Below are 22,704 nucleotides of genomic sequence, written 5' to 3' on the forward strand. Positions count from 1 at the left end.
AGGGTTGGTAATAGCGAAAAACACTATAAATATTCTAATTGCTCATTAGTAGAAATTGGTTAACTGATTAACAGAATGTAAATAAATAGGCACTAACAAAAAGGAGCAAGAATGTCATGATACAGAAGTATATGTAAGGTATATTATAGAGGGGAAAAATAACAGTATCATATAACCAACCCAGCTTCTACTGACGGTTTTCTTAAATTTCTAATTGTGATGAAATACAGATAGAATTTATCATTTTAACCATTCTTAAATATACTGTTCAGGAGTGTTAAGTACATTGTGCAATCACTGTCCGGAATTTTTTTCGTCTTATAAAACCGAAACTATACTCCTAAAACATCAACTCTCCCTCCTCCTAGCCTCCCGTCCCCAGCAACCATAAACTCTACTTTGTTTATGATTCAGCTACTCTAGGTACCTCATATAAGTGAAATCATACAGTATTTGTACTTTTGTGACTCAGTGTAATGTTCTCAAGGTTCATCCATGTTGGTAGTATGTGACAGAATTTCCTTCCTTTTTACGGCTGAATGACATTCCATTTTCTGTATATACCACATTTATTTATTCATCTGTTGATGGACATTTGGATTGCCTCTACCTCTTGGCTGTTCTAAGTAATGCTGCTATGAATATGGGTGTATAAATATCTCTTTAAGACTCTTGCTTTCAGGACACCTGGAACCTCAGTCAGTTAAGTGTCCAACTCTTGATTTCAGCTCAGGTCATGGTCTCAAGCACCACATTGAGTTCTGTGATGGGCATGGAGCCTGCCTTAAGATTCTCTCTTCCTCTCTGCCCCTCCCCCCTTAAAAAAAAAAAAGACCCTACTTTCAATTCCTTTGGATTGAAGAGAATTCCCAGCACTGTCCTTTTACCCATGGAATGGTCTTGGCACCCTTATTGAAAATTATTTGACCATATATTGAGGGATTTATTTGGGGGCCCTCTGTTCTATTCCATTGATCTCTGTGTCTGTCTTATGTCAGTACCATACTGCTTTGGTTGTTATAGCTTTGTAATAATTTTGAAATTGGGAAATATAAGACACCCCTAACTTTGTTCTTTGTCCAGGGTTGTTTGGGGTCTTTGGGGATTCCCTATGAATTTTAGGATAGATTTTTCTATTTTCACAAAAAATATCATTAGGATTTTTTTTTAAGATTGTATTTATTCATGACAGACAGAGAGAGAGAGAGAGAGAGAGCGCGCACGCAAGGCAGAGACACAGGCAGAGAGAGAAGCAGGCTCCATGCAGGGAGCCCAACGTGGGACTCGATCCGGGGTCTCCAGGATCATACCTCGGGCTGAAGGCGGCACCAAACCACTGGGCTGCCCTCATTAGGATTTTTGATAGGGATTGCATTGAACCTATAGATTGCTTTGAGTAGTATTGACATCCTAACAAAATTAAGTTTTCCAGTCTATGAACAAGGAGATGTCTTTGTATTTATTGGAGTCTTTAATTTCTTTCAGCAGTGTCTTATAGTTTAAGTATTACATTCTTTTTGATCCAGTTGTAAAGGAACCAACTTGCACTTTTAAAAACTGCTATATATATCCATAGTAAATTTCTGGAAAGATAGCTAGGACCAAGAAAGGAGAAAAGACTTTTTACTTCATAACTTTCTATATTGTTTTCATTTTTTCATGAGCATGTGGTATACTTTTGTAATTAAAACCAGACCTAGTTTTTTAAAGGGGGGAGAGGGGTGCCTGAGTGGCTCAGTCAGTTAAGTGTCTGACTTTGGCTCAGGTCATGATCTTGGGGTCCTGGAATTGAGCCCCACATCGGGCTCTGTGCTTAGCAAGTAATCTGTTTGTTCCTCCCCACCACAACTTATGAAGTGGTGGTACAAGAGCTAATCTTTTCTGAGACTAATTTCTTGATCTTGCTTTCCAAAATGCAAGTGTTTGGGTTCTCCCAGGGTTTCTCATCTCCCAGGGTTTCACCAATAATTTTGTTAATTTGTTAAAATTCAAAGCCTGTGCGTTCTATTTTGTAGCTTACTAGAAGTGGCTTAACATCATGTCCCAGGAGTAACTGACTTTTGGCCATAGGCCAAATGACATGCATGACCAAAAAATGGCTTGTGACTACCTTCATGACATATTTTGCCAGAAGGGAATTTCCCCTCTTCTAGGTAGGTGTATATTGACTGGGAAGACTTTACAAAATTATTTTATTTATTTTTACTATGAATCTTCCCAGTGGAAGTACTATTCCACCCATAAGCAGTCTCAGGGGAAAGAGTATAGCTTCTTTCTGCTTCTATTTTGCTCTATCCCATCTAGTGGTATAGAAGGGAAGATCATATTGGTTCTAATTTCCTTAAAGCAAATGGGAACCTGGAGAGAACCATCAAACCACTAGGCTTAGAGTCAAGGATGTTGGCATGAATCTTGCCACTTACTGAACCTCAGCCTATTCATCTGTAAAATAGGATAATACCTATCTTATTCATAAAGGGTTATTATGAGATACCATGTGGAAATCTAAAGATTTGGCATGTTGTAGGTGATCAGTGAATGTTAACTTTCTCCTTGGAACAGAATCTGCAGGAATGTTGTTAAGCATTTGCAAAGCTAGCTTGAGCATGTCTCCTGACAGCTCTAAGGCAGCCACCCACACATTCTAGAATAGGTCTCCACCAAACTTGTATTCCCTTATCTGGGCTAATCTATGATAGGTAGAACAATAGAATAAATCTGAAAAGTCATGGACATTACCTTGTTTAAGGAAAATTGAGGCACACAGGAAAGGACCCCAAATAATGCAATGCTACAAAAAAAAATATCTTTGATTTTTGCCTTGTGATATGGGGAAATAAGGTGCACTACCAACCTGGCCTACTTGATCTCTCATTGCGGAACAAGTTTTGCTGCTCCTCCTAGAGTAGGCTGTGACACAGTCGTGGGAAATGAGTAGAAGAGGTAATGTTGAGGTGCTAGAGAAGGTTTGTGATTGCTCACCTCATAGTAATTCTCTTTCTCTAGTATGTGTGTTGCTCTTGAACCTTCTGTTCCATGCATGACTCAGTCTCCCTTTTGGTTTTAAGGTCTTATAACTCCTGCCTCAACATGTTGCTTTGTTTGCCATCCTAACAGGGAGGGCAAACTGGTTCAGTTTCATTTCAGCAAGTCCAAGCCTGTTTTTCAAATGGTACTGGTAATTAACTAATTCTCTAACATTTTTGGTTGGTCAACTTGAAGAAAGCTGAGGTTTTTCATTCTGAAATATTCTTGCTCTCCAGATACCATTAATTATGACTGGAAGAAATCCTGCCATCATTTCCCATTTCTCTGTGTTGATGTTTATTCTCTGACTCTTAACACTTGGCATGAGGATCACAAGGTCAGAAGATGTTGAATTAAGGAAACATTGATTCTAGAGTTAGAAGCCAGTATGGGGTATCTTCTTGCTCAGATCATCAGTTAGAGTTTGGTTACTTTCTGTCATCCACCAGAACATCAGGTGAAAAGGGCTGTGTTTCTCAGCACACTGCTAGGATTACGGGGCTTGAGGAACGAGCACCATAAAAGTATTCAGAAGTATGGTGAAAGGATCAGAATTGTGGGACTAGAAGCCAGAAGATAGAGCTTAGAAAAATAGTGCCTATTTTAAACGAATGAATGAAATGAGATGAAATGGAAAATAAATGCCAGAAGAACTGAGGCAGAAAACAAAATAGTAGTAGCTTTTAAGTTTGGTTGTTATTTTTAAATCCATTTCTCTGGGTCTAATCACCAAGGACACATTAACTATTTGGCTGAGGTTCTCCCCACCAGGGCAGTTGCTGACAGGACTGGGAGCGGAGCTGAGCTGACTCAAGATGCTGCCCGACCCCTCCTTCACCCTGGCTCACACAGTTCTCTGTACTTGCATTCTGGCTTTGGCACTTTTTCTCCTGTGTCACAAGAGAGGTGAAGGATGGAATTATCATTTCTCTTCTGGATTAAACCAAGGGTAGAAAGAGGGTAGAATTAAAACATGTGAGGCATTAGAACAGCAAAAGAATCTTAAGTCTCTACTGTTGCCCCACATTTAACTGTTTCGTACTGTCATAGTTCCTTATGATAACATGCCACACAGTGACTTCTCGTGGGTTGCATATCTTCTTCCTTTGTGACCGTGGGAGCATGAGCGATTATGTGCTTGCCAACCCAACTGCCTCCTTAATAGTATTGATTTGGAAATAGAGTGAGGGAAGGTAATGGTTGTATTGAAGCATGTTAAATTTACAAATGGCAGAATTTTTATAAAACCAAAAGACTATCATTTTCATTAAATTTTTTGGGTGGAGAGACTGGAAGAAAGTTTCTAGAATCTTTGGTTGAATCAAATCCTGGAGTCTGAATCAAGGTTCTTAATGTTTCCAACCTTGTAAAAGGTAGGGAAATCCAGATGTAGGCACAAGGGAGATAGTTCTCCTTTCACCTTCTTTTCTGTGGAACCACTTATCAGTTCTTTCCCCTGCCGTTTAACCATTATGAGAAGGAGAAAGCACTTTCTTCTAACATTGAATCCTAGGCAGTAGGCTGTGGTCCTGAGTTTTTTTTTAGAACCAAAGAGAGGGCCACAGAAGAATGAGCATATTTGGAAGTTCTTCCTCTTCCCCCTGTTTTTAGCTTAGCTCCATGCCCATTTACTGAAGCCTATTATGAAGATTGACACAAAAGAACAAAGTGGGCATCAACTGGATTCTCAGGGACAGTTTTGGACAAAGGCTTTTTGAAGAAATAGGGTCAGGTGAATATTGGGCTTTTCAAATCCCATCTCAGTGCTTATCTGAGGACCCAGTCCTGTTTCCCTCCCTACTTTCTACATGCCTTAACCCTTTCCTCTCTCCTCTCCTTTCTCCTCCCACAGGAGGAAACCCTGAGCAGCCTGTCCAACTAGAAAATTGCTGACTGCTAGAGACTTAGTTGCTGGAATGGGCTTTGTAAACAAAATCTGCCTTTGGAAGAGAATGAGGAAACCAGGATACCTAAGTTAGCTCAGCTCATAGAGTTAAAATTATTAGCCTTAGGTGAATATGCTTGCTTTTTTATTCGGGGGTTCTGGCTTTCTTGTATTTATGTCAGGGACTTCAACCAAGTGTTGAATGACTTAGTCCTCCAAACATTATAAGGTAGGTAACGTGGTAAATGAAGCAACTTAGTAACTCGTCCAAGAGTGGTGGAACCAAGATTCAAACCTAGGCAGTTTTTGTCTAAAGCCAGTCTTTAGGGACGATACAGCTTATAATTATTTCACATGCAGTAGTTAATGTTTGCCCTTGAGTTACAGAAAGATCAGAAGCAGAGTCCAGAGACAATGGAGAGAGCTTCAAACAACTAGGATAGTTCCCAGTGGACCTCGGTGTTGTAGTTGTTTTGAGCATATTTTATCTTTCTCATCAGGGACCAACCTACTTTTTCTTTTCTAGTGCTGAGGAATGTAAACAAGTTTGCTGGGCCTTGCGGGACTTCACCAGGTTGTTTCGATAGCTTACACTCCTGCACTGTGCCTGTCACCCAGGTGAGTGGTTATAGTTCCTGGCTTTTTCCCTGGCTGTCAGCAGTGCCTGGGGATGGCATAGGTTTTAGTGCCTATCATGGAACCTGTACTATAGCTAGTTAGGAAAGGACTTAACAGTTTAACACTGCTGAACGGTTAAGAAATGCAGGACCCAGGACTCCTGGATGGCTCAGCAGTTGAGCATCTGCCTTTGGCTCAGGGCATGATCCCAGAGCCTAGGATTGAGTCCCGCATTGGGCTTTCTGCATGGAGCCTGCTTCTCTTTCTGCCTATGTCTCTGCCTCTCTGTCTCTGTGTCTCATGAATAAATAAATAAAATTAAAAAAAAAAAAAGAGAGAGAGAGAGAGAAGAAAAGCAGGACCCTGATTTGCTTAGGTCAAGGCAGCCATGATCTTGTCAGGTGCTTTTGGAAAAGCACCTGCTTCTTCACCCCCATAGGAAAGTTCTTATTGTAGGAGATCTCAAAAAAACATTACTCCTCTCATCCTTTACAGACACTTGAGGTTGGTAAGTATATACGTTAATAAATATTTTTTTAATCTGGTTATTTTGGTGAAAACAGTGCTGACCTAAAGTTGACTATAATTACATTGACACCATTCTCCTAAAACTGACTTTTCAGATTTAATGAGCAGAGATGTTTATTCTTAACACTCTTAAGTTTGTGAACTCCAAAATGCCAGGTTCTGACCAAGACAGGAGGTAGCATCTTTGGCTCCTCATCATCAGTTTTTCTCCATGTGCTTCTGTGACTCCTGGTTCTAAAGCAAAGCAAGAATCTTAGCTAAGGAAAGAAAGAAGTGGGTAGTGGGATTTGGGTACCAGTTTCTTGACTGAGAGAAGAAAGGCAGCTCTTGTCCTATGCCCTCTCTTTGACGTCTTAGACATTATCCTCCCTGGAGGCAGTTCTCAGTGGATATGCAGCACCTCACTGGTGGCCATTAAATGTATTAGTAGATTAAGGCACTTTTCAGCAGTGCCTTGCCACGCCAGAAATTATTTCTAAATTTTATTCTTTAGCAAGTAGTGATATCATTTGGGATCCTCAAGTTGTGCAGTGTCAGTAACAGCTAATGTTGGTACACATAGGCTTGTTGGTGGACAGCTGTGGATGCTCTTAGCTCACACTTATGGAGCGCTGTGTGTGTGTGTGTGTGTGTGTGTGTGCACGCCAGGTACTGTTCTAAGTGCTAAGATCATCCTCAGGTGGTTCTCTGGCTTAGTTACCATTATTGTTCCCATGGTACAAGGGAATAGAGGTTCCAACATGTTAAACGATTTGATTTCACAGTGAGTAATTGATAGAGCCACAATTCAAACACTGATATTCTGGTGGTAGAGTCCTCACTTTTAACCACTCTACTTCATACTTTCACGTAGTACCATTTTGATACAGACTAAATCAGTGATTTTTAAACTTTTGTTAGTAGACAAAGTCTTCCTTCAGCATAAACTCTTACATGAAACACACCAGAATTTAGACTAAAGTAGAGATTTTCTGGTTGGTTTAAGGTGGGTAGCCTAGACCTGCTGGCTCACTCTTTACCCCCAACATATCATCCCTAGTTTTACAACACTCAGAAGGGGACTGCAGGTAGTATCATTACAGCGGTAGCCCTCTTGAAATCACAAGAAAAAAAAAATCCAACTTTCTTTTTTTCACTGAGTTCTTATGGCAAAAGCCAGTGAGGTACCTGAGCAAATAATAAGCTTCTTATAAAGTCAAGGTAGAAATTTTCCTATCTCCTGAACCACAGTTATTGACTGTTTTGTCTCTTTTGTCAGGAATGTCTTTTTTAATTAGAAGACAGGAAGAAAAAAAAACCAGACTGTGTCCCACAATCAGAAACCTCCATTGTGGCAGAGGGGCCTTCACCGCCACCACGGCGTTCCGCCAGACAGGAAGAGACTCCAGCCTTCAGAGGCCATCCTGAGGAGTTCCTGTTTGGGGGTGTGAGGGAAAATCAGCGCGGTTTAAAAAAAGATGGCTGCGGGCCTGTCCGGCGTGGTGGGAGGGGAGCTGGTTTCCTGGTGAACTTGTTTCAAAAGGAAAAATAATTTTAAAGAAATAAAAAAGGAAAAAAAGGAAAACTAAACTGAAAACAGAACTGAAACGTTCACTTGGTAGCAGTGACATGCACACACACATGTACCTAAACACATGCTAACATGCATGTGCACACAATAAAATAAAAGTACAAATTTTTGTGAAACAGAAACCTTTACTTAGGGAAAATGGGAATTCAGACTAAATAGCTGCAATTGAAAGAAAAGGGTCAGGATCATCTTTTAAGGTTTTCTATTGTTTTTACCTCTTTCTCCCACCCTTCTTTCCCTTTTTCCTCTCTCTTTTAATGAAAATGAGTGGAAATTTCCTCCCACTCTCCCCAGCATTTCTTCCCACCTCTAGAGTTATTCAGACAAGGAGGAGCCTGTTTGTTTTATATCATGGTCACATCAGTGATACTAGGACCTGCCAGGGCCAAAATTCATGTATATTCCCAGCCCTGACCCTATCCAATCTCTTAAATCCATTTCTAATCCCCATTGGATTGTCATCAAACTTGGAGAAAAGAGCCAAAATTAGGGTGAGTGGGATACAAATGTATATTCTAAGTTTTAGTTTTTTTAAGATTTTTGTGGGTTTTTTTTAGTTAATTTGTCACCCCCAGACATGAGAGAGGACAAAAAAGAGGGTGGGCATATGGGGGAAAGTGTTTACAGGGCTAACTGTATTTTACTAAAAAAAATGTGGAAATTATTTGACTTCATTGAGGGGTGAGGCGGGAGAGGGAAGCCCAAAGCAGATCTTAATGTTTTAAAGGAGTTGCAGCCCTGCACAGGTGTTAGCTATGAGGGCACTGTTCTGTCTGGTGTTGTAGCCATCGCAAGAACAAATCAACAGCAACAAAAAAAAAAAAAAGAAAAGAAAAGAAAAAAATAATAAATTTTTAAAATTTAATCAGTGTTTGTTTTTCCTCTTTTCACTGCCTCATAGCTCTGAAATGATACAGCTAGACTGCGTGAGTGAGCAGTCTTAGCCCTTACCTGGGAGATGGCTGTGGATCAAGTTTAAACAGCAGGCCCCTGCCCTTGATGCCACGGATACTTCATATTTCAGAAATGGCTCCTGCATCTTTTATTCTTCTAGTTCATCCTAAAACTCCTCGTGCTACACTTTATTCTTTCATATAGCCTCAGGAGCCAAGAGAATGGGTCCCTACACATGTGAAACAAAAATGCGGCACATATATTCTCTACAAAGCCACCCAAGTAGATTCCTAACCCACTGATTCCTAACACACTGACTATGGTATTTGGTCTTTGAAAAAAAGAAACCTGTATTGCACTATAATTGACACAGGATAAGCTGCACATATTTCAGTTACACAGTTGATAAGCTTTGACATAGGATACACCCATGAAACCATTAACACAATCAAGATAGTGAACATACCTTTACTCCCAAAAGTTTCCTCATGCCGCTTACATCCTCCAGTAGCTACTAATCAGCTTTCTGTCACTATAGATTAGTTTGCATTTTCTTTAGTTTTATATAAATAGGATCACATAGTATGTTAAAGCAGTTGGGTTTTGAGCTAATAAGTTTGACTGCAAAGCTCTATATAGTGTTTGGAATCAGTAAAACTGAACCTTCTTGCATAACCTCAGTTGTACTCAGAGTTTGACTTGGACAGGATTTTAGACCGCACACATCTAAAAATCCGCCCACCCTTCAGCTAGCTTCCTCCTGGAAAGCAGAGCCAGCCAGCTGAGTGCTTATGGAGCCCCACTGACTCATCAACCTGGAAGGCTGGCCCTCCTCCTGTCGCAGCCCTAGAGATGGAAGGCAGGTGCTAGGGGAAAGGGCCAGCTGATGCCAGAAATAGGGTCTGGTAGAAGATCATGGAAGCAGATGGTACTGGAAAAAGTAAGCTGAATCTGTTTTTAATATTTATTAATTGAAAAATACATAAAATTCCATTTCTACCCCAAAGAGGTAGCTGCTGGCCTTAAGGATCCGGTATGATACCTAAGTGCCTTTCTCAGGAAGGAGAGAGATGTGAAGAAGTGAGGCCCAAACTAAGGAACCCCACAACCTGATCAGGCCCATCCCTGCTGAGGCAGCATGGCCCATAGCACTTGGCTCTTCTGGCCACAGGAATTGGGGTAACCACAAGATTGGGCCACTCTGAGACCGTTCCCTCTCAACGAACCCCCCAGGGGTGGTGGGGGAGTTACTTCTCTGCTTCCTGGGGCTTATGGCTGAGTTCCTCCAGAGTGAGCAGAGGAGAGGCACATACAGGGAGACAGCCCTCAAAGCAAAACTGGCTTCCAGCTTCCCTCAGATGCTACGGGAAAGAGCCTGGAACTTGGACCTCTCTTCCCTCTCCCTTCTCCGTGCAAATCCACTCCAGGACACCCAGATAGTGGGCCCCGTAGTCAGTCAGATGCCCACTGGGGCCATCACCCTTCACATGAGCCCACACCCCTAGGTGGGAAGCTGTGCCAATGTCCGTCTGCATGCAGTCTCATTGTTGCATGCCAACTGAGTGCATGGGCCAGGCCCCCTGGCCAGCACTGAGGCCTGCCACAGCGGGGGCCTGGGCCACAGGCTGCAACCGCTGCTGGGACTGCCAGAGGTGATGGAGCTCCTTGAACTGCTCTACCATGCGGTCTTTGAGGTCTGGGTTTGAGATCTGTAGCCGGATACTATCAGCTGACCAAGAAAGCTCCCCTGAGAACATCTCCAGCAACAGCCGAGCTGCTACAGGCACCACCTGTGGGGCAGAGACAAAAACAGTCAAATCCAGTTGTGCCTGAGGCATTCACCAGAGGGCAGGTGGTGGACTGCATCCACCAGGAAGAAGAAGGGGCACCAATTTCTACTTCATACAAAGGCTGCTGATGTGTGGGCAGCCTCCGGCCTTGATTATCTCTGGCCACGGAGTTCCCACTGCTCAGAGAGCCCTGGGCCTCTACCTGGGGCAACGGCTGATCCCCAGGATTCCCCAATATTCAAACCAAAGCAGAGTAGGGGGTGAGATGGCGGTATACCTGTACAGTGATGAGCTTCTTCTCTCGGGGTTTGCGGTCAGGCCACTCCTCCCCAAAGCAGAAGAAGATCTCAAATGGCGGTGGGGTGTTAGTCTGGCCCTTCTGGAACAGGATGAGCTCTGCAGCAAGATCAAGACCCTTAGAGGCTAGAACCATGCCCCTGGATGAGAGAAAGCCAGGAAGAACACGATGCGGGTCCCTCACCATTGAGAAAATGCTCCAGGCTGAAAAGCTTGGTTTTGACCTCCCGCTGGATGGGGTTGGGGTGTGAGCCGTGGGCCGAGGCGCAGGGCCCGCTCCAGAACACTTTGCACTGGCACAGGCGGATGGCATACAGATCTTGGCCCTGCAGCTGGAGTATGAGGCCGCGGTCCAGGACATCCAGCAGCTGGTTTGTGTAGAAGCGCTGCTTGTCGCTGGGGATGTCCTCAGGGCTGGGGAAGCGCACTTGCTCCAGGCTCACGGGGCCGAAGAGCTCTACCTGGTCCTGGGTGGGCTCCAGCTGACTGTAGAAGAGCCGGCACCCCTGGGGGTTGCTGATGGTGAGGGCACGGGGTGGCCGCCCCCGGTACTGGAACTTGATCTCCAGGTCCGTCACTGTGGGGCAGAGGGCAGTCCCGCCCAGGCCATGAGCCCCACGCCTCCTCATTCTGTAGCCCACTGACTTGCTCTGTCCTCTGCCCAGTGGCCAGACCATCCTGTCAGCAATCCCAGTTGCCCCCCCACCCTGCCCCCAACCCAAGGAGGGACTGGCTTGAGCATCTTTGCTCTTCATCCTCCACCCTTCTGGCAAACCAACCCCCCAGCTCTGCTTTACCCACCCAGCCCTCCTGTGGGTCCTTACGAGGCAGCATGTGGGGGCTGATTAGCAGGTCGGGCAGGAGTTGTTCGCCTGTGGGGGGCAGGCTGGCAGCCAGGGGCCCAGGCTGCAGGCTCGGCAGGACTTCAGGGAGAAGCTCCCCAAAGCCAGCAGGGTTGCCAGGGGTGGGGCCCAGCAGGCTGGGGTCTGGTGCAGGAGGGCCCAGCACCACAGGCGGCTGGAGGGTGGGCGGCCACTTGACATCCTCTTTGGGTAAAGAATAGGGTGCCATGGGGGGGCCAGGTTGCACTGCTTCTACAGAGGGTGGGGGCAGGCAGAGCTTTAATGCCACTTCTGGAAACTTCCCCCTAGGCCCACCTACTCCCAGTCCTGGGCATCCCCCCAGCCTCCCTTCAGCCCCCTCCCAGGTACCTATGGTACCTGCAGCCTCTACTTCTACCAGGCCCCCAACCACACCACCTCCCGGCCCCACCTGTGATGCTCAGGCTTGGTAACATCCTCTGGAGCTGAAGGGAAGACCCAGGCAGACGAGGGAATAGGCCAGAGAGATAGAAGGGAGGACAGGTTAATGAATTGATCTGAAGCTAAAGAAACACATGAGAACAACAGGCAATTCCCCGGTGCTCAGCTCTGCAAGGCCAGAGTCTGCCTTCCATCCCAGCTCTGCCCTCCCAGGCGGCTCCATGAGCTCTCACTGCAGGTAGCGGTCCCTACTCAGCCCCAGCTCCTGTGCGGGTGTGTCAGACAACATGTGGGTGTGTTTTGTGCCAACAAAGCCCTAAGGGAGTTCAGGGCAGTGACTGTGCCCTTAGCCTCAGAACCCCAAGAAGAAACTCAACAGCAGAGCTACTAAAAAGGCTGCAGGAGCCTGGAGGAAGGACCGCGGAATCCTAAAGCAGAGCACGCAGCAGAGAGGTCCCGACAAGGCCCACCACGTCAGTGCAGGCCGACGCTGCCAGGAATGGCCCCGAGCTCACGTCTTCCTCTTCTTCCTCCTCCTCCTCTCCTGCACCAAAAGTGTAATCCTCACTAGGCTGGGACTCTGTAGAGTAGGGAGAGAAAACAGAGGGAGTCAGTGGAGGAGGAGGAGGAAGGCCACCAGGGCTCCACGGGGCAGCTCCTGCTGTGGTTCTTCCTCACCCACAGTGGCCCCCACAGTGAGGTGAAACCCCACATAGCTGCCAGGAATCACTGGGGACCTCCCTGACCCCATGGCACTAAGCTTCTTAAGTCACTAGACCTACACTCCCTGTAGCCAAGAGCCACGAACAGGGCAAACTGAGGAAGGTAGACATGGAGCCTGGTCTCTGCCAAGTCATTCCCGGCCTCATAAGTGGCCCCATGGCAGGCCACTCACGGGAACTTGGGGTGTTAGGACCTGGAAGCAGGTCCCTGACCACTGCACGCTGGAGGGACCCTGGGCCTTCCCGAACAGCTTCCTAGGTGGCCCACCTAGGGCCAGGCCTGATACCTGCGGGAGCGGAGCCATTAGAGCAGACCTCGTAGATCTTGTAGGGCTGAGGCGGCATGTCCCGGGGTCCATCATAGATGAGGCGGAAGTCACGGCTCTTGTTAAGGGCACAGCGCAGGTTGGCCTTCCACTTGGCTGGGTCCGCCTCGTCCACCCCCTCGGTGTACTTTCCTGTCTCCTTGGCCCAGGCCTGAGGCAGGGAGAAAAGATAGGCCACCGCCGAGAACCACCCTCAGCAATGCCCCAGCCCCTCCTCGCCTACGGAAGTCACTGCTGAGCGGTGAGAAGTTCAGGGACACACGGAGCCCCAGAGCATCTCTCTGCGAGGTGGGAGACTGGGAGACGGGCCTGCAATCCTCCCCAGTCTCCTCAGGGCTCCGACAAACTATAGGAAACCTACGTGCTTTGAAAGGCATTTCATCAGCCACTCCCGGGAGGGGAAATAGATAAAATCTCCGAGCAGGACGGTGCAACATGGAAGGTAAGAACACTGGATCTGGAGTGGGATTCATTTGAATCTGGAAACTGCCATCCACCAGCTGTGGGCCAAGAGCATGTCACTCTGCCTCTTTTTGCTGTAATGTCTCCATCGGAGTGTCCCCTCACAAGTGTGCTAGTGAAGACTCCAGAGCCCACAGAGCTTTCAGAACTGTGCCTGCACTTCGGATGGGCTCCATACACTTCAGCTGTTGGTATTATTTTTGAGGGTAAGTTGGCTGATGTCAGGATTCCAAATATTCCCCCCCACACACTTTTTTAAAAGATTTTATTTATTTATTCATGAGAGACACACACAGAGAGAGAGAGAGAGAGGCAGAGACACAGGTAGAGGGAGAAGCAGGCTCCATGCAGGGAGCCCGATGTGGGACTTGATCCCAGGACTCCAGGATCGTGCCCTGGATCAAAGGCAGGCATCAAACCGCTGAGCCACCCAGGGATCCCCTATTTCTCCCCTTTAACCTAGCAATTTGACTTCTAGGAGTTTATCCTGGGGATACAGAAGCATCCACATAAAATTCTGCACATACAAGGTTATTCACTGCAGCACTATTTGTAAAAGCAGAAGACCCCAAATAAATAAATGCCCATCAACGGGACCTGATTAAATTATGGCCAATCCTTAGAATGGAATACTGGGCAGCAAGAAAAAAAAAAGGAGGTGCTTTTGATATACTGAAAAGTCATAATCTTCAAGAAATATGAGGTACAGAAGGGTAGCTATACAGCTGTCATTTTGTGAAAAGCAGGGAGGAAAGATAGGTACCTATTTGTGTGTATGCACAAAAATCCCTCAGGAAGGAGAAACGAGAAATTGACAATACTAATTGCCTCCAGGGAGGGATTGGGTGGCTGGAGACAGAGGTGGGAGGGAGGCCTTTTTGCTGCAAACCATTGTACACTTTTTTAAATTTTGCATTGCATTACCTATTCCAAAATAAGAAACAGATTTGAAAAGAACCTTCAAAGGGTAAAATATCTACCTGCAAAGACTAAGGAAGTATCTACTTGCAAAGACTATTGGAAAACATCCAAATCTTTAAAAATAAGGATTCTCTTTGACCCAGCAATGCTGAACTCTAGCAACTAACCCCAAAGAAAATCATTTATGATATCCAAAGGGTAAGTAAGAGTTTAGAAGGTGTACATGGCAACAGGTCTTCAATACCGGAACACTAAAAGCCAAGTGAGGTGTCCAAAAGCCAGGTCTGGATAACTAAACTGCTAACCCCTCCAGTGGTCACTGAAAGTGATGTGACATTTATGGCAGAGGAGAGCTGGGCCTGATGTTGGGTGGAAAATACAGGATACAAAACAATATACGGTTGATTTCATTTTTTAATTTTATAGACACACATACAGAAAACTGAAAATAGAAGCAAAAAAATATCCAAAGTCGTTACCTCCTAGTGTTAACATTACGGAGGCATTCTGGGGTCTTCTTTTAGGGTATGTGCACTCCACACAGGCGCCCTGCACACGCATGTACCGACGTGTGATGAGAATGAGAAAGGAAAAGGGAGGAGGAGGAAGGTCTCCTGGGGGGGAGGGGCTTCTGTCCCCACCTTGCTCTGGGCAACAGGTTAAAAAAAAGGCACAGCTGTGGGAATGCCTGCATCCCCTTAGTCCAAGCCTGGGGTCACCTGCAGCAGGGCAGCTGGGACAGTGGTCAGTTTGGTATATGGGGGATCCTCTTCTGGGGGTGGTGCCTCCGAAGTCCAGGCGGTAACCCCCATCCAGAGCTTACCTTGAAGATGGTATTATCCCCCTCCTGGCTGGGGCCATGTCGCGTGGCATGGCGCCAGGGGATGCAGAAGAATTTCCTTTCCCCATTGACCCACTGAAGCCCTGGGTACTGGCAGCTGTTCACCTGGGCCACCAGCCAGGGCTTCAGTCGCACGCGGCGGGGCGGAGGGGGTGCCCTGGGGGCAGGCTGGTTCATGGCCAAGGGGTCTGTGGGAGAAACCCAGAGGCGGCGCATCAGAAGCTTTGCAGATAGACGCTGCCTATGGCACAAAGACGTGGGGTGGGGGCACCCAGGGTGGGGGTTGCCAAGCCAGGGGTACTGTGGCTTTCTCTTCCTCCCAGCACTGGGGGCCAGAGTGTCTCCAGCCTGCACAGACAATTCCCTTTTCCAACCATCAGCTTTCTTGCCACAGGGTCACTACATCTGTGCTCTGAGTTTGGGGGGGTGGGGGGGACGGGGTTTACAGATACAGCGGATGCTGTGCGTGCCGCACCCAGACATGCTTTCCCAAGTGGGGCACCAGCTCCCCAGCTGCTGTGAGGCTGGAGCAGCACAAAGGCACTGAGCTGCTCACTGCTGTCTCACTCCCGGGGCTCCCTCCAGGGCCCATGTGACTGACAGGTGAGGAGAAAAAGCCAGTCTCCTTGCTTCCGTGGAGCAAACCGGTGCAACGTGTGCTCCAGAACTGCCTGCGGCCGGGCTGAAGGCTGCCTCCAGCCCATCCCACATCTTTGCTCAGCTTTCTTCCTGCCCACCCTGCTGCCCTCCCTCTCCTTGTCCCCAGGACTCCCTCCCTACAGCACCTTCGAGGAAACCTGGCGCAAGAGCAGGTCACCATGTGTGAATGGAGGGAGGGTTCCCAGCCTATCCCTCAGAACTCCCTTTCTTCCTCAGTTTTCCTCAGGGATGAAGTTTCTCTGAGGAAAGCTGGACGTCTTGAGAGAAATCCTACCAGCCATCTCAGCCCACCTCCTGCATCTCCAGGACAGCAGCCTTAAGTAGGACTTGAGAAATACCAGCCAAGTGATATACCCCAGGTGCTAGAAGATTCTGTCCTGCACCCGTTTCTCCTCCACCGGCCCTGCTCTCTCCAGGATCCTCCTCTGACTCAGAGTGGGGTGAGACCAGAGGTCAGAGGAAGGCCGCTGGGGCTGTGACACAGGCAAGGGTCCAAGGTGGGGCAGGCCTGTCAGGGAAGGAATGGCTGGAGGAAATGGGGCATCCGGGTGGCAGATGGGGACAAGAGCTATCCTTAGCGTTTGTGGTACCACCGTGTGACAAAAGGACTAGGGTTTGAGTCAACACCTGAACAGCCTCCACAGAGGCAGACTAGAGACCAGGTTGAAAAAAAGAACTTTCCGAAAGCTAAAGCCATGTGACAAACAGGCTAGGCCTGGGAGCAACTGGTGTCTGAAGGTACTCAAGCTCAGGTGAGCTTCCTGGCCTGCCGTTGGGGTGAGCTTGGAGCGAGAGGCTCTCTCAGGTGTGGGCCCCATCATTCCAGGCTTGCTTGGAGCTCGGTTTCCCCAGAAATTCCCTGCCCGGTACCTTTTTGGGTTGTAGTTGTTAAGCGCCACTTCCACGCTGCTAAAAAGTCTCCATAGGCCAGGCCTCTCTTCAGAGCAGTGCCCAGATCCGGGCTGCGACAGGAAGAGTAAGAGACCCCCCAGCCCAGTCCCCAGGCCTCAAAAGACTGGTGGCTCAGTTCCCCTTTCTGAACCAAACTCCACCCAGACCCAGGGGAAATGAAAGTGGCCAGACCAGACAACTCAGAAATCTGACTCACTGTGAACATGGAAAAAGTGACATTTGGGTCCCCAAGACCACATTCTTAATCCTCTACCCTGTAGCCCATTGCCCCCCATCCCTAAGCTTGCTGATGGTCATTATACATTAGCGTGGTTCACAGCAGGGGGTAGAGCCTCGCCCACCACATCAGTTTTTATAGTTCCCAGCTGCACCCTCTGCAGAGAGGCCTTGCTCCTCGAACAGACTGGTGATAGGCACCGGTAGCTGTCAATTCTGGCTAAGTGGAGGTGGACAGAGGAAAGCTCTGAAGACCCAGAGGAGAAGGCAAGCGAACCAGATGATCATCTCTCCACATGGTCAGGCCAGCAGCTGTGCGTGGGGTGGTGGAGCGGGGAGACCAGAGAGGCCTACTCCTCTGCCCAGGGCAAGGAGGAAGTCAGGGTGAGTCCTGCCACCTAGCCTGGCCCAGCAGTGCTGTTCAATACAAAGATTTTGAAATGACTCATGTCAGTAATGTACAATCCCTTTGGGCAGTCTAAGGAGCGGGGTATGGAGAAGAGGCTCCCAGGACAAGTCCAGCCAGGGCCAAGGGAGGGTGTCCAGCAGGCCAAACAAACATCTTCAGCCTCAGGTGCACCAAGACCAGGCTCAGTGTGTTTCCCAAGGAGCCTTCCTCCTGCCTGGAGGTGGGCTTAGATCTAATTCAGACTATCCTAATGCTAAGAGTTCTGAATCTCAAAGCGTTTGCACCCCATCCCTACTTTCCCTCCAGATAGAAACAGTCACCCACACTCCCAGGGGACCTCAGAAGCTATAGCACAACCTAAAAACTCCATCCTACATTCTATCCCCCCTTGCTGTGAGGACTTGATTTTTCAGGCCTGCCTTCTCAGGAGTCTGGAGACTTGGGGGTGACATTTCTGCAGCCTCCAGACCTAGGATTTGAGCTCTGGAGAGTGGGGAAAGCCAAAAGAACCTGCATCAGTTTCCACGGAAATGAGGAAAAGAGGTGTGGGCTGCTGAGGATCTGAGGAAGCCCTCATGGGTGAATTATATAAAAGTGAAGCATCTAGAGGGGCACCTCAGGAGCTCACGCTGGGGTGGGGAAGCCCCACAATTCACACCGGGACCCTAAAGTTCCAGGAGGCAACCACCTGAGGAGCCTGGAACCCCATAGGGCCCAGGGACCCCTAGGGAAGGAAGCTCTGCAGCCCCATAGTGTGAGGAGCATCAAGCCCCTTGCCACCTCTGGACTTTGATTACACTGTCTCCCTGCAAACCCCACACTAAACTCGGGGAGAAGGCGAAGGGTTCCCTACACCTGCGTCACCCTAATCCCACACCCTCCAGGTGAGTTGACCACATCTTGAGACAAGCAGATGCCTCTCTCGGCTTCCTTCAGGGGAAAGCAGAGGTGCAGGGGGAAACCCCAAAGTAAGGCCTTTAGGCTTAAAAGAAAAAAAAAAAAAAAGTGGTTTCCCAATGCCTCCCTAGGCTTGACAGGAGCCAGCTGCCAGACCAGATAGTTCAAGGGAGGGCGGGGACTCTGCCCTGGCCCGGTGGGCCTCCTGGCCTCCTCCGCGGGCCGCCTGCGTCCTGGCTGCTCCTGGGCACTTAGCCCCGCTCTGGGGGGCAACCTGGCGGGTCCCGCGGAGCCACCTCCAGGGCGCCGGCGCGTTCGCCTGCTCCCGGGCTCCTCCCGCTGACGGCGCCCCCTGCCTGCGCCCCGCCACCCCAGGGGCTGCCCAGGGCCTGCCCAGAGACTCCTGCGGGCGGGGTGGCGAGGGGGACACCTTCTACCCGCCTCGCGGCCACGGCCATCCGCCTTTCCTTCTACTTTTAGACTCTTCCTTGTTTTAAGTTCGAAGGAAGGACCTAGTCCAAGAATTGCTCCCGCGGTTCTTCTCTGCAGGGAGGCTCAGCGCCTCTCGCTGCTGGTCGCGAGGCAGGAGGCGCCCCCGCCCGACACCGTCTTCCCGCACACTCTGCCCCGGTCCTGCCATTGGCCTTAAGGTCCTGGGGAGACGAGCCCTTTAAGCCTCATCCTCTTGGCCGAAAGCGGGATGCCTAGGGGCCCCCTCTAAGACCCGAGCCAGGCCGCTGCCGGGCGCCGGGGCGCTCCCGGTCCTGGCGGTGGCTTGACGAGCCGGAGCGAGCGAAGAGCCGAGCTGGCCCCCGGGCTCCGCCCCCCGCCGCGCGGCCCCCGGGCCCTCCGGGCGCCTGCGGGACGAGGCTGCCGGGCGGCGCGCCCTCCGCCCATCGCGCCGCAGGAGGCACGGAGGAGGCCGCCCTGCAGTCGGCGCCCCCAACGCCCCGCCGCCCGGGCTCGGCCGCCTGCGGAGCCGGACGCGACCCCTCCCGCGCTCCCGCCCCGCCCCGTCCCCCCGCCCGCCGCCGGCAGGTGCCCCGAGGGCGCGGAGAGGAGCGCGGGCGGCCGCGACCTACCTGTGTGCGCTGCGCCCGCGTGGCTGCGCCCGGGAGCACCGGCCGGCGGCGGGGCCGAGCTGCGCTCTCCGCGAGCGGCGCCTCCCGCCCGCCCGCCCGCCCGGCACTTCCGCGTCGCCCGCCCCCGCCCCTGGGCCGCGGCCGCCGAGCCGGGGAGCGCCCGCAGCGCCCCGCCCTGCCCCTCGGGACCACCCCGGAGGCGCCCCAGCCCGCAGCGACCCCGCGGCCGAGCGCCCGGCGCATCCGGCCCCGCCGGGCCCGCCAGGCCGACTCCTGGGCTCGCTCGGGCGCCGGCAGCTGCGGAAGAGTCGTCCGACAGCCCCGCAGCCCGGCCGCAGGCGCCGCGGAGCTCGGCCGGGTCCTCCCTGGCCCTGGAAGGTCCCCTCGGCGCCGCGCTCCGGGCCGGGTCGCCGCCGTCGCGAGCCCGACACCCCCGCCCCGACGGGCTTGCAGGGGGCGCCCCACGCCGCTCGGCCCCCCTCTGGGTCTCAGCCCTCGCACCGCCCGCCTGCTCTCCCTCCCGGCCGCCCTGGGGACCTTCCAGCGCCAGTGCGTGGCCCCTCGCCCCGCGCGTCACGCTCACGGCGGCTGGGACCGTCCATCTGCCGCGCTGAGCGGTTCTCGTTTTGCGGTTCCGGCCCCAGCCTTCATATGCCCTGTTCCTTCTCCTGGAGCACCTCCTCTTGCCTTCATACGGCTGCTCTCTGAATTTTGTCTCAGCATCACCTCCTCTGGAAAGCCTACCTTGACTTCCTCTCCTTGGTCGGGTGTCTGAGCTCCCAAGCTCGTCCTTGTTGGCTTCATTTATGAATTTTTTTTTTTAATGTCTGATTCCCCCTGCAGTCAGCTTACTCGGGGGGCTCTTCTTGTCTTTTCATTTTCTCTAGTAATTTTTAATTTAAAAAAATGTTAATGAAGAGCAATTTCCAAGTTAAATTTTAGATAGCAACTGGAATATATTCATTTTTTCTAATATTATCAAAATACTGCCAGATTCCTGTAGAGCCCAGGGTGCGTGAATGTGTGGGTGGGGGGAGCTGTATTACTTGCCCTTTAAAGCGGGCACTGTATTTTTTGCAAATTCAGTGTTAGTTGATGAATCAGAACTTTGACCTTTCCCTCCTCTGCTTTTCCCTCTAGGAACACCTGGGTTGCTCTTCATTATTAATATGTATCATTACTCATTATGTGTTGTCTTTTTTTTCTTCATTTCTGCATCTCCCTCTCCTCTCCCCCAAACCTCAGTCCTAACGTAAAATGGAAATACAGTTATGTACAAGTATTTTATTATTTGTATCTGCTGAGTATTTCACTATTTCATATTTTTAAAAATTTAAAGTGTGGATAGTAGATTTATATTTTTCTTCTGTAAAAATGAAACTGCCATTAAGTAGAAAGTGGCCACCACAAAATGGGAACCCTTTCCCACCAATGCTTGATAGAAAAATATTCTACATTGGTCCAGAAAATATATCTGGAGCAAGAGCCACCAAAAGACTTCTTTTATTGTCAGATGTCCCACACAGAGTCTGAGGGACCATGAGACTCTAGGATTCTGCACCCTGCCCTCTACCCACTGCCCCTCTTGCTCAGGTGAGGTCCCAGCTCTTAGAGACTCTGAACTCTGTTAAGAGCCCTGCGGGGGGGGGGGGGGGGGGGGGAGACCCCTACAGGGCCTGTGTACAGGAAGCTCACCACACTTGAGCTGGCATCCATCTCTGGTGCCAAGTTACCTTAGGCAGGTTCTATGAATCTGATTCCCTGTCTGTAAAGGGGAGATGTTACCGAGCTCACAGCATTGGCAGGAGGCTCCAGTGATAGGCGCTACACAGGAGCTCTGCTCCACCGGGGCCTGCCTTGAGCAGACTGGGGGAAATCTGAAGGAAGAACCACTCTGGGCCAGAGACATGGCATAGGGAGGAAGGAGCAGGGGCTCTTCCAGGCTCTTCCAAAACAGAAGGGTCCCCATGGTGAAGCAAAAGCAAAGGGAAAGTGAGGCTACACCCAATGCCGGTGCAATCACTCCTGGTCTCTCAACCCCACCCCTGTGCCCCCAGCAGGGCCTGGCCACAAGGAAGCAGGGAGACTTGGCCTCCACAGCCCCGGACATGTGCCCAGGCCCCTCACTCCCAATGGTGAACTAGCCCCTGCCCCCACTTCCCCTGCCTGGGGTAGCAGATTGAGGGTGTGGTGAGAAGCCCAATTCCGGTAGAGGCCAGGGTGCATGAGTGTGTGGGTGGGGGGAGCTGTATCACCAAAGGGAACTGAAAGAAGCTGAGTGTGAGTGGGTAGGGAGAGAGGACAAAGGTGCAAGAGGCAGTGGGACAAGAGCCCCCGCCCAACTCTGGACCTGCCCCTCTCAGTGCAGGCCTGAATGAGAGCTGCCTCGACCGCCCCTCCAGGAGACCCATCCCCTCAGGCTCAGCCCTTGGGATTCCCCAGGCTCACCTGTCTCCTAGATACCCCTCTTTCTGGGAACTTGCTGGCTAGATGCCAGGCTCTGGAGTCTAACAGGCCTGAGTCACTCCCTGGCTCTACCACTGAGGCATTGTGTGACCTTGAGCAAACCACAGCCTCGCTGGGATCCCCATTTCCATCACTGCACAGGTTGGTGGTGAGGCCTAAATTCAGCACATCCCAGTGAGCACCTTCTATATGCTGGGATAAAACAGTGAGCAAGAGTCTGTTTGGTCTAAACCCCCCGCCCTCCTGGAGCTTCCATTCTGGGGAGGCAGATGCTTAAGTAACAGAATTAGTGGTCTTTGTGGATCATCGTGCAGGCTGAGCCCATGTGATCTGACTTAGGCTTTGACTCGGCCTCTCTGGGCTCCTGTAAGCATGCAAGTGGTAGCTCTAGTAGGATCAATGCCCAGGAGGCCTCATTGGGACTTCCTCCCCGTTTCTTACCAGTGACTGCCACCTCCTCAGAGCTTTCCAGGGCAAGACCTGGAAGTCCCCTACTTGGCCAGCACTGTCACATGCACACCTCTAGACCTCCTGCCCCATGTTCCCCCACTTGCAGCTCCCTTTACCTCCTCACATGGCCTGAGGCCTAAGGACCTGTGCTGTCGCCCCATCCATCCCAGACCTGGCTCTTTCTGCTCCCTTGGCCCTTTTAAGAGCAAAAGCTACTTCCCTTTTCCTTCATAGTCAGCACCTTTCCTTGCCCTGACCACCCCCACCTCCCCACGCCGGCAACCTGGCCTACCCCTCTTCCATGGATTCTGGCTCTGAACCTCGGTCCCACAGTTCAAACAGGCCCTGGAAGTCCCAGGAACTCCCAGAAACTCTGGTCTCTGTATCTCTTTCTCATATAAACTCTCCAATCCCGGGGTTTCATTGTTGCCTAGATTTCTCATGGGTTTGCTATGTATTTATTCATTTT

The 22,704-nt window shown here is 50.1% G+C and overlaps 2 protein-coding genes across 8 annotated transcripts in view; one reads left to right on the plus strand and one right to left on the minus strand.

Annotated features, from left to right (window-relative positions):
- The window catches only part of TNPO3 (transportin 3), an 84,064-nt gene extending 75,571 nt beyond the window's left edge, over window positions 1–8,493 (plus strand). For both annotated transcript variants that reach the window (XM_025471603.3, XM_025471602.3), the window contains 2 exons: window positions 5,439–5,530; window positions 7,317–8,493. In XM_025471603.3, the coding sequence (XP_025327388.1) occupies window positions 5,439–5,499 (61 nt within the window). In that variant the 3' untranslated portion in view covers window positions 5,500–5,530; window positions 7,317–8,493. The remainder of the gene's footprint in view (window positions 1–5,438; window positions 5,531–7,316) is intronic.
- Window positions 8,494–9,472: 979 nt separating this feature from the next.
- IRF5 (interferon regulatory factor 5) lies at window positions 9,473–20,292 on the minus strand. 6 transcript variants are annotated; one of them, XM_035698624.2, is made up of 10 exons: window positions 19,320–19,336; window positions 16,674–16,765; window positions 15,126–15,331; window positions 12,881–13,070; window positions 12,342–12,451; window positions 11,882–11,915; window positions 11,434–11,703; window positions 10,794–11,186; window positions 10,590–10,708; window positions 9,473–10,312 (listed from the first exon to the last, which is right to left on the minus strand). In XM_035698624.2, exons 3-10 carry the CDS (start codon window positions 15,318–15,320, stop codon window positions 10,064–10,066), a joined length of 1,560 nt encoding a protein of 519 aa, XP_035554517.1. In that variant the 5' UTR covers window positions 15,321–15,331; window positions 16,674–16,765; window positions 19,320–19,336; the 3' UTR covers window positions 9,473–10,063. The 6 variants fall into 6 exon arrangements, with proteins under 6 accessions (XP_035554517.1, XP_025327393.1, XP_025327392.1 ...); XM_025471608.3 differs by lacking the exons at window positions 16,674–16,765; window positions 19,320–19,336 and adding an exon at window positions 20,064–20,292; XM_025471607.3 differs by lacking the exons at window positions 16,674–16,765; window positions 19,320–19,336 and adding an exon at window positions 19,857–20,003.
- Between the last annotated feature and the right edge of the window lie 2,412 nt (window positions 20,293–22,704).

Source organism: Canis lupus, chromosome 14, assembly GCF_003254725.2.
Source record: "Canis lupus dingo isolate Sandy chromosome 14, ASM325472v2, whole genome shotgun sequence".
Classification (NCBI taxonomy): Eukaryota; Metazoa; Chordata; class Mammalia; order Carnivora; family Canidae; genus Canis; species Canis lupus.

Excerpts from the sequence above, each read along its gene's own strand:
- IRF5 (XM_025471604.3), bottom strand. The coding sequence starts at position 16,920 with ATGTTCACAGTGAGTCAGATTTCTGAGTTGTCTGGTCTGGCCACTTTC. Across the intron at positions 11,704-11,881 it reads ACCAAGCCTGAGCATCACAG|AAGCAGTGCAACCTGGCCCC; the intron begins GTGGGGCCGGGA and ends CACCCTCTGTAG. Across the intron at positions 10,709-10,793 it reads CCTGGAGCATTTTCTCAATG|AGCTCATCCTGTTCCAGAAG; the intron begins GTGAGGGACCCG and ends ATCTTGCTGCAG.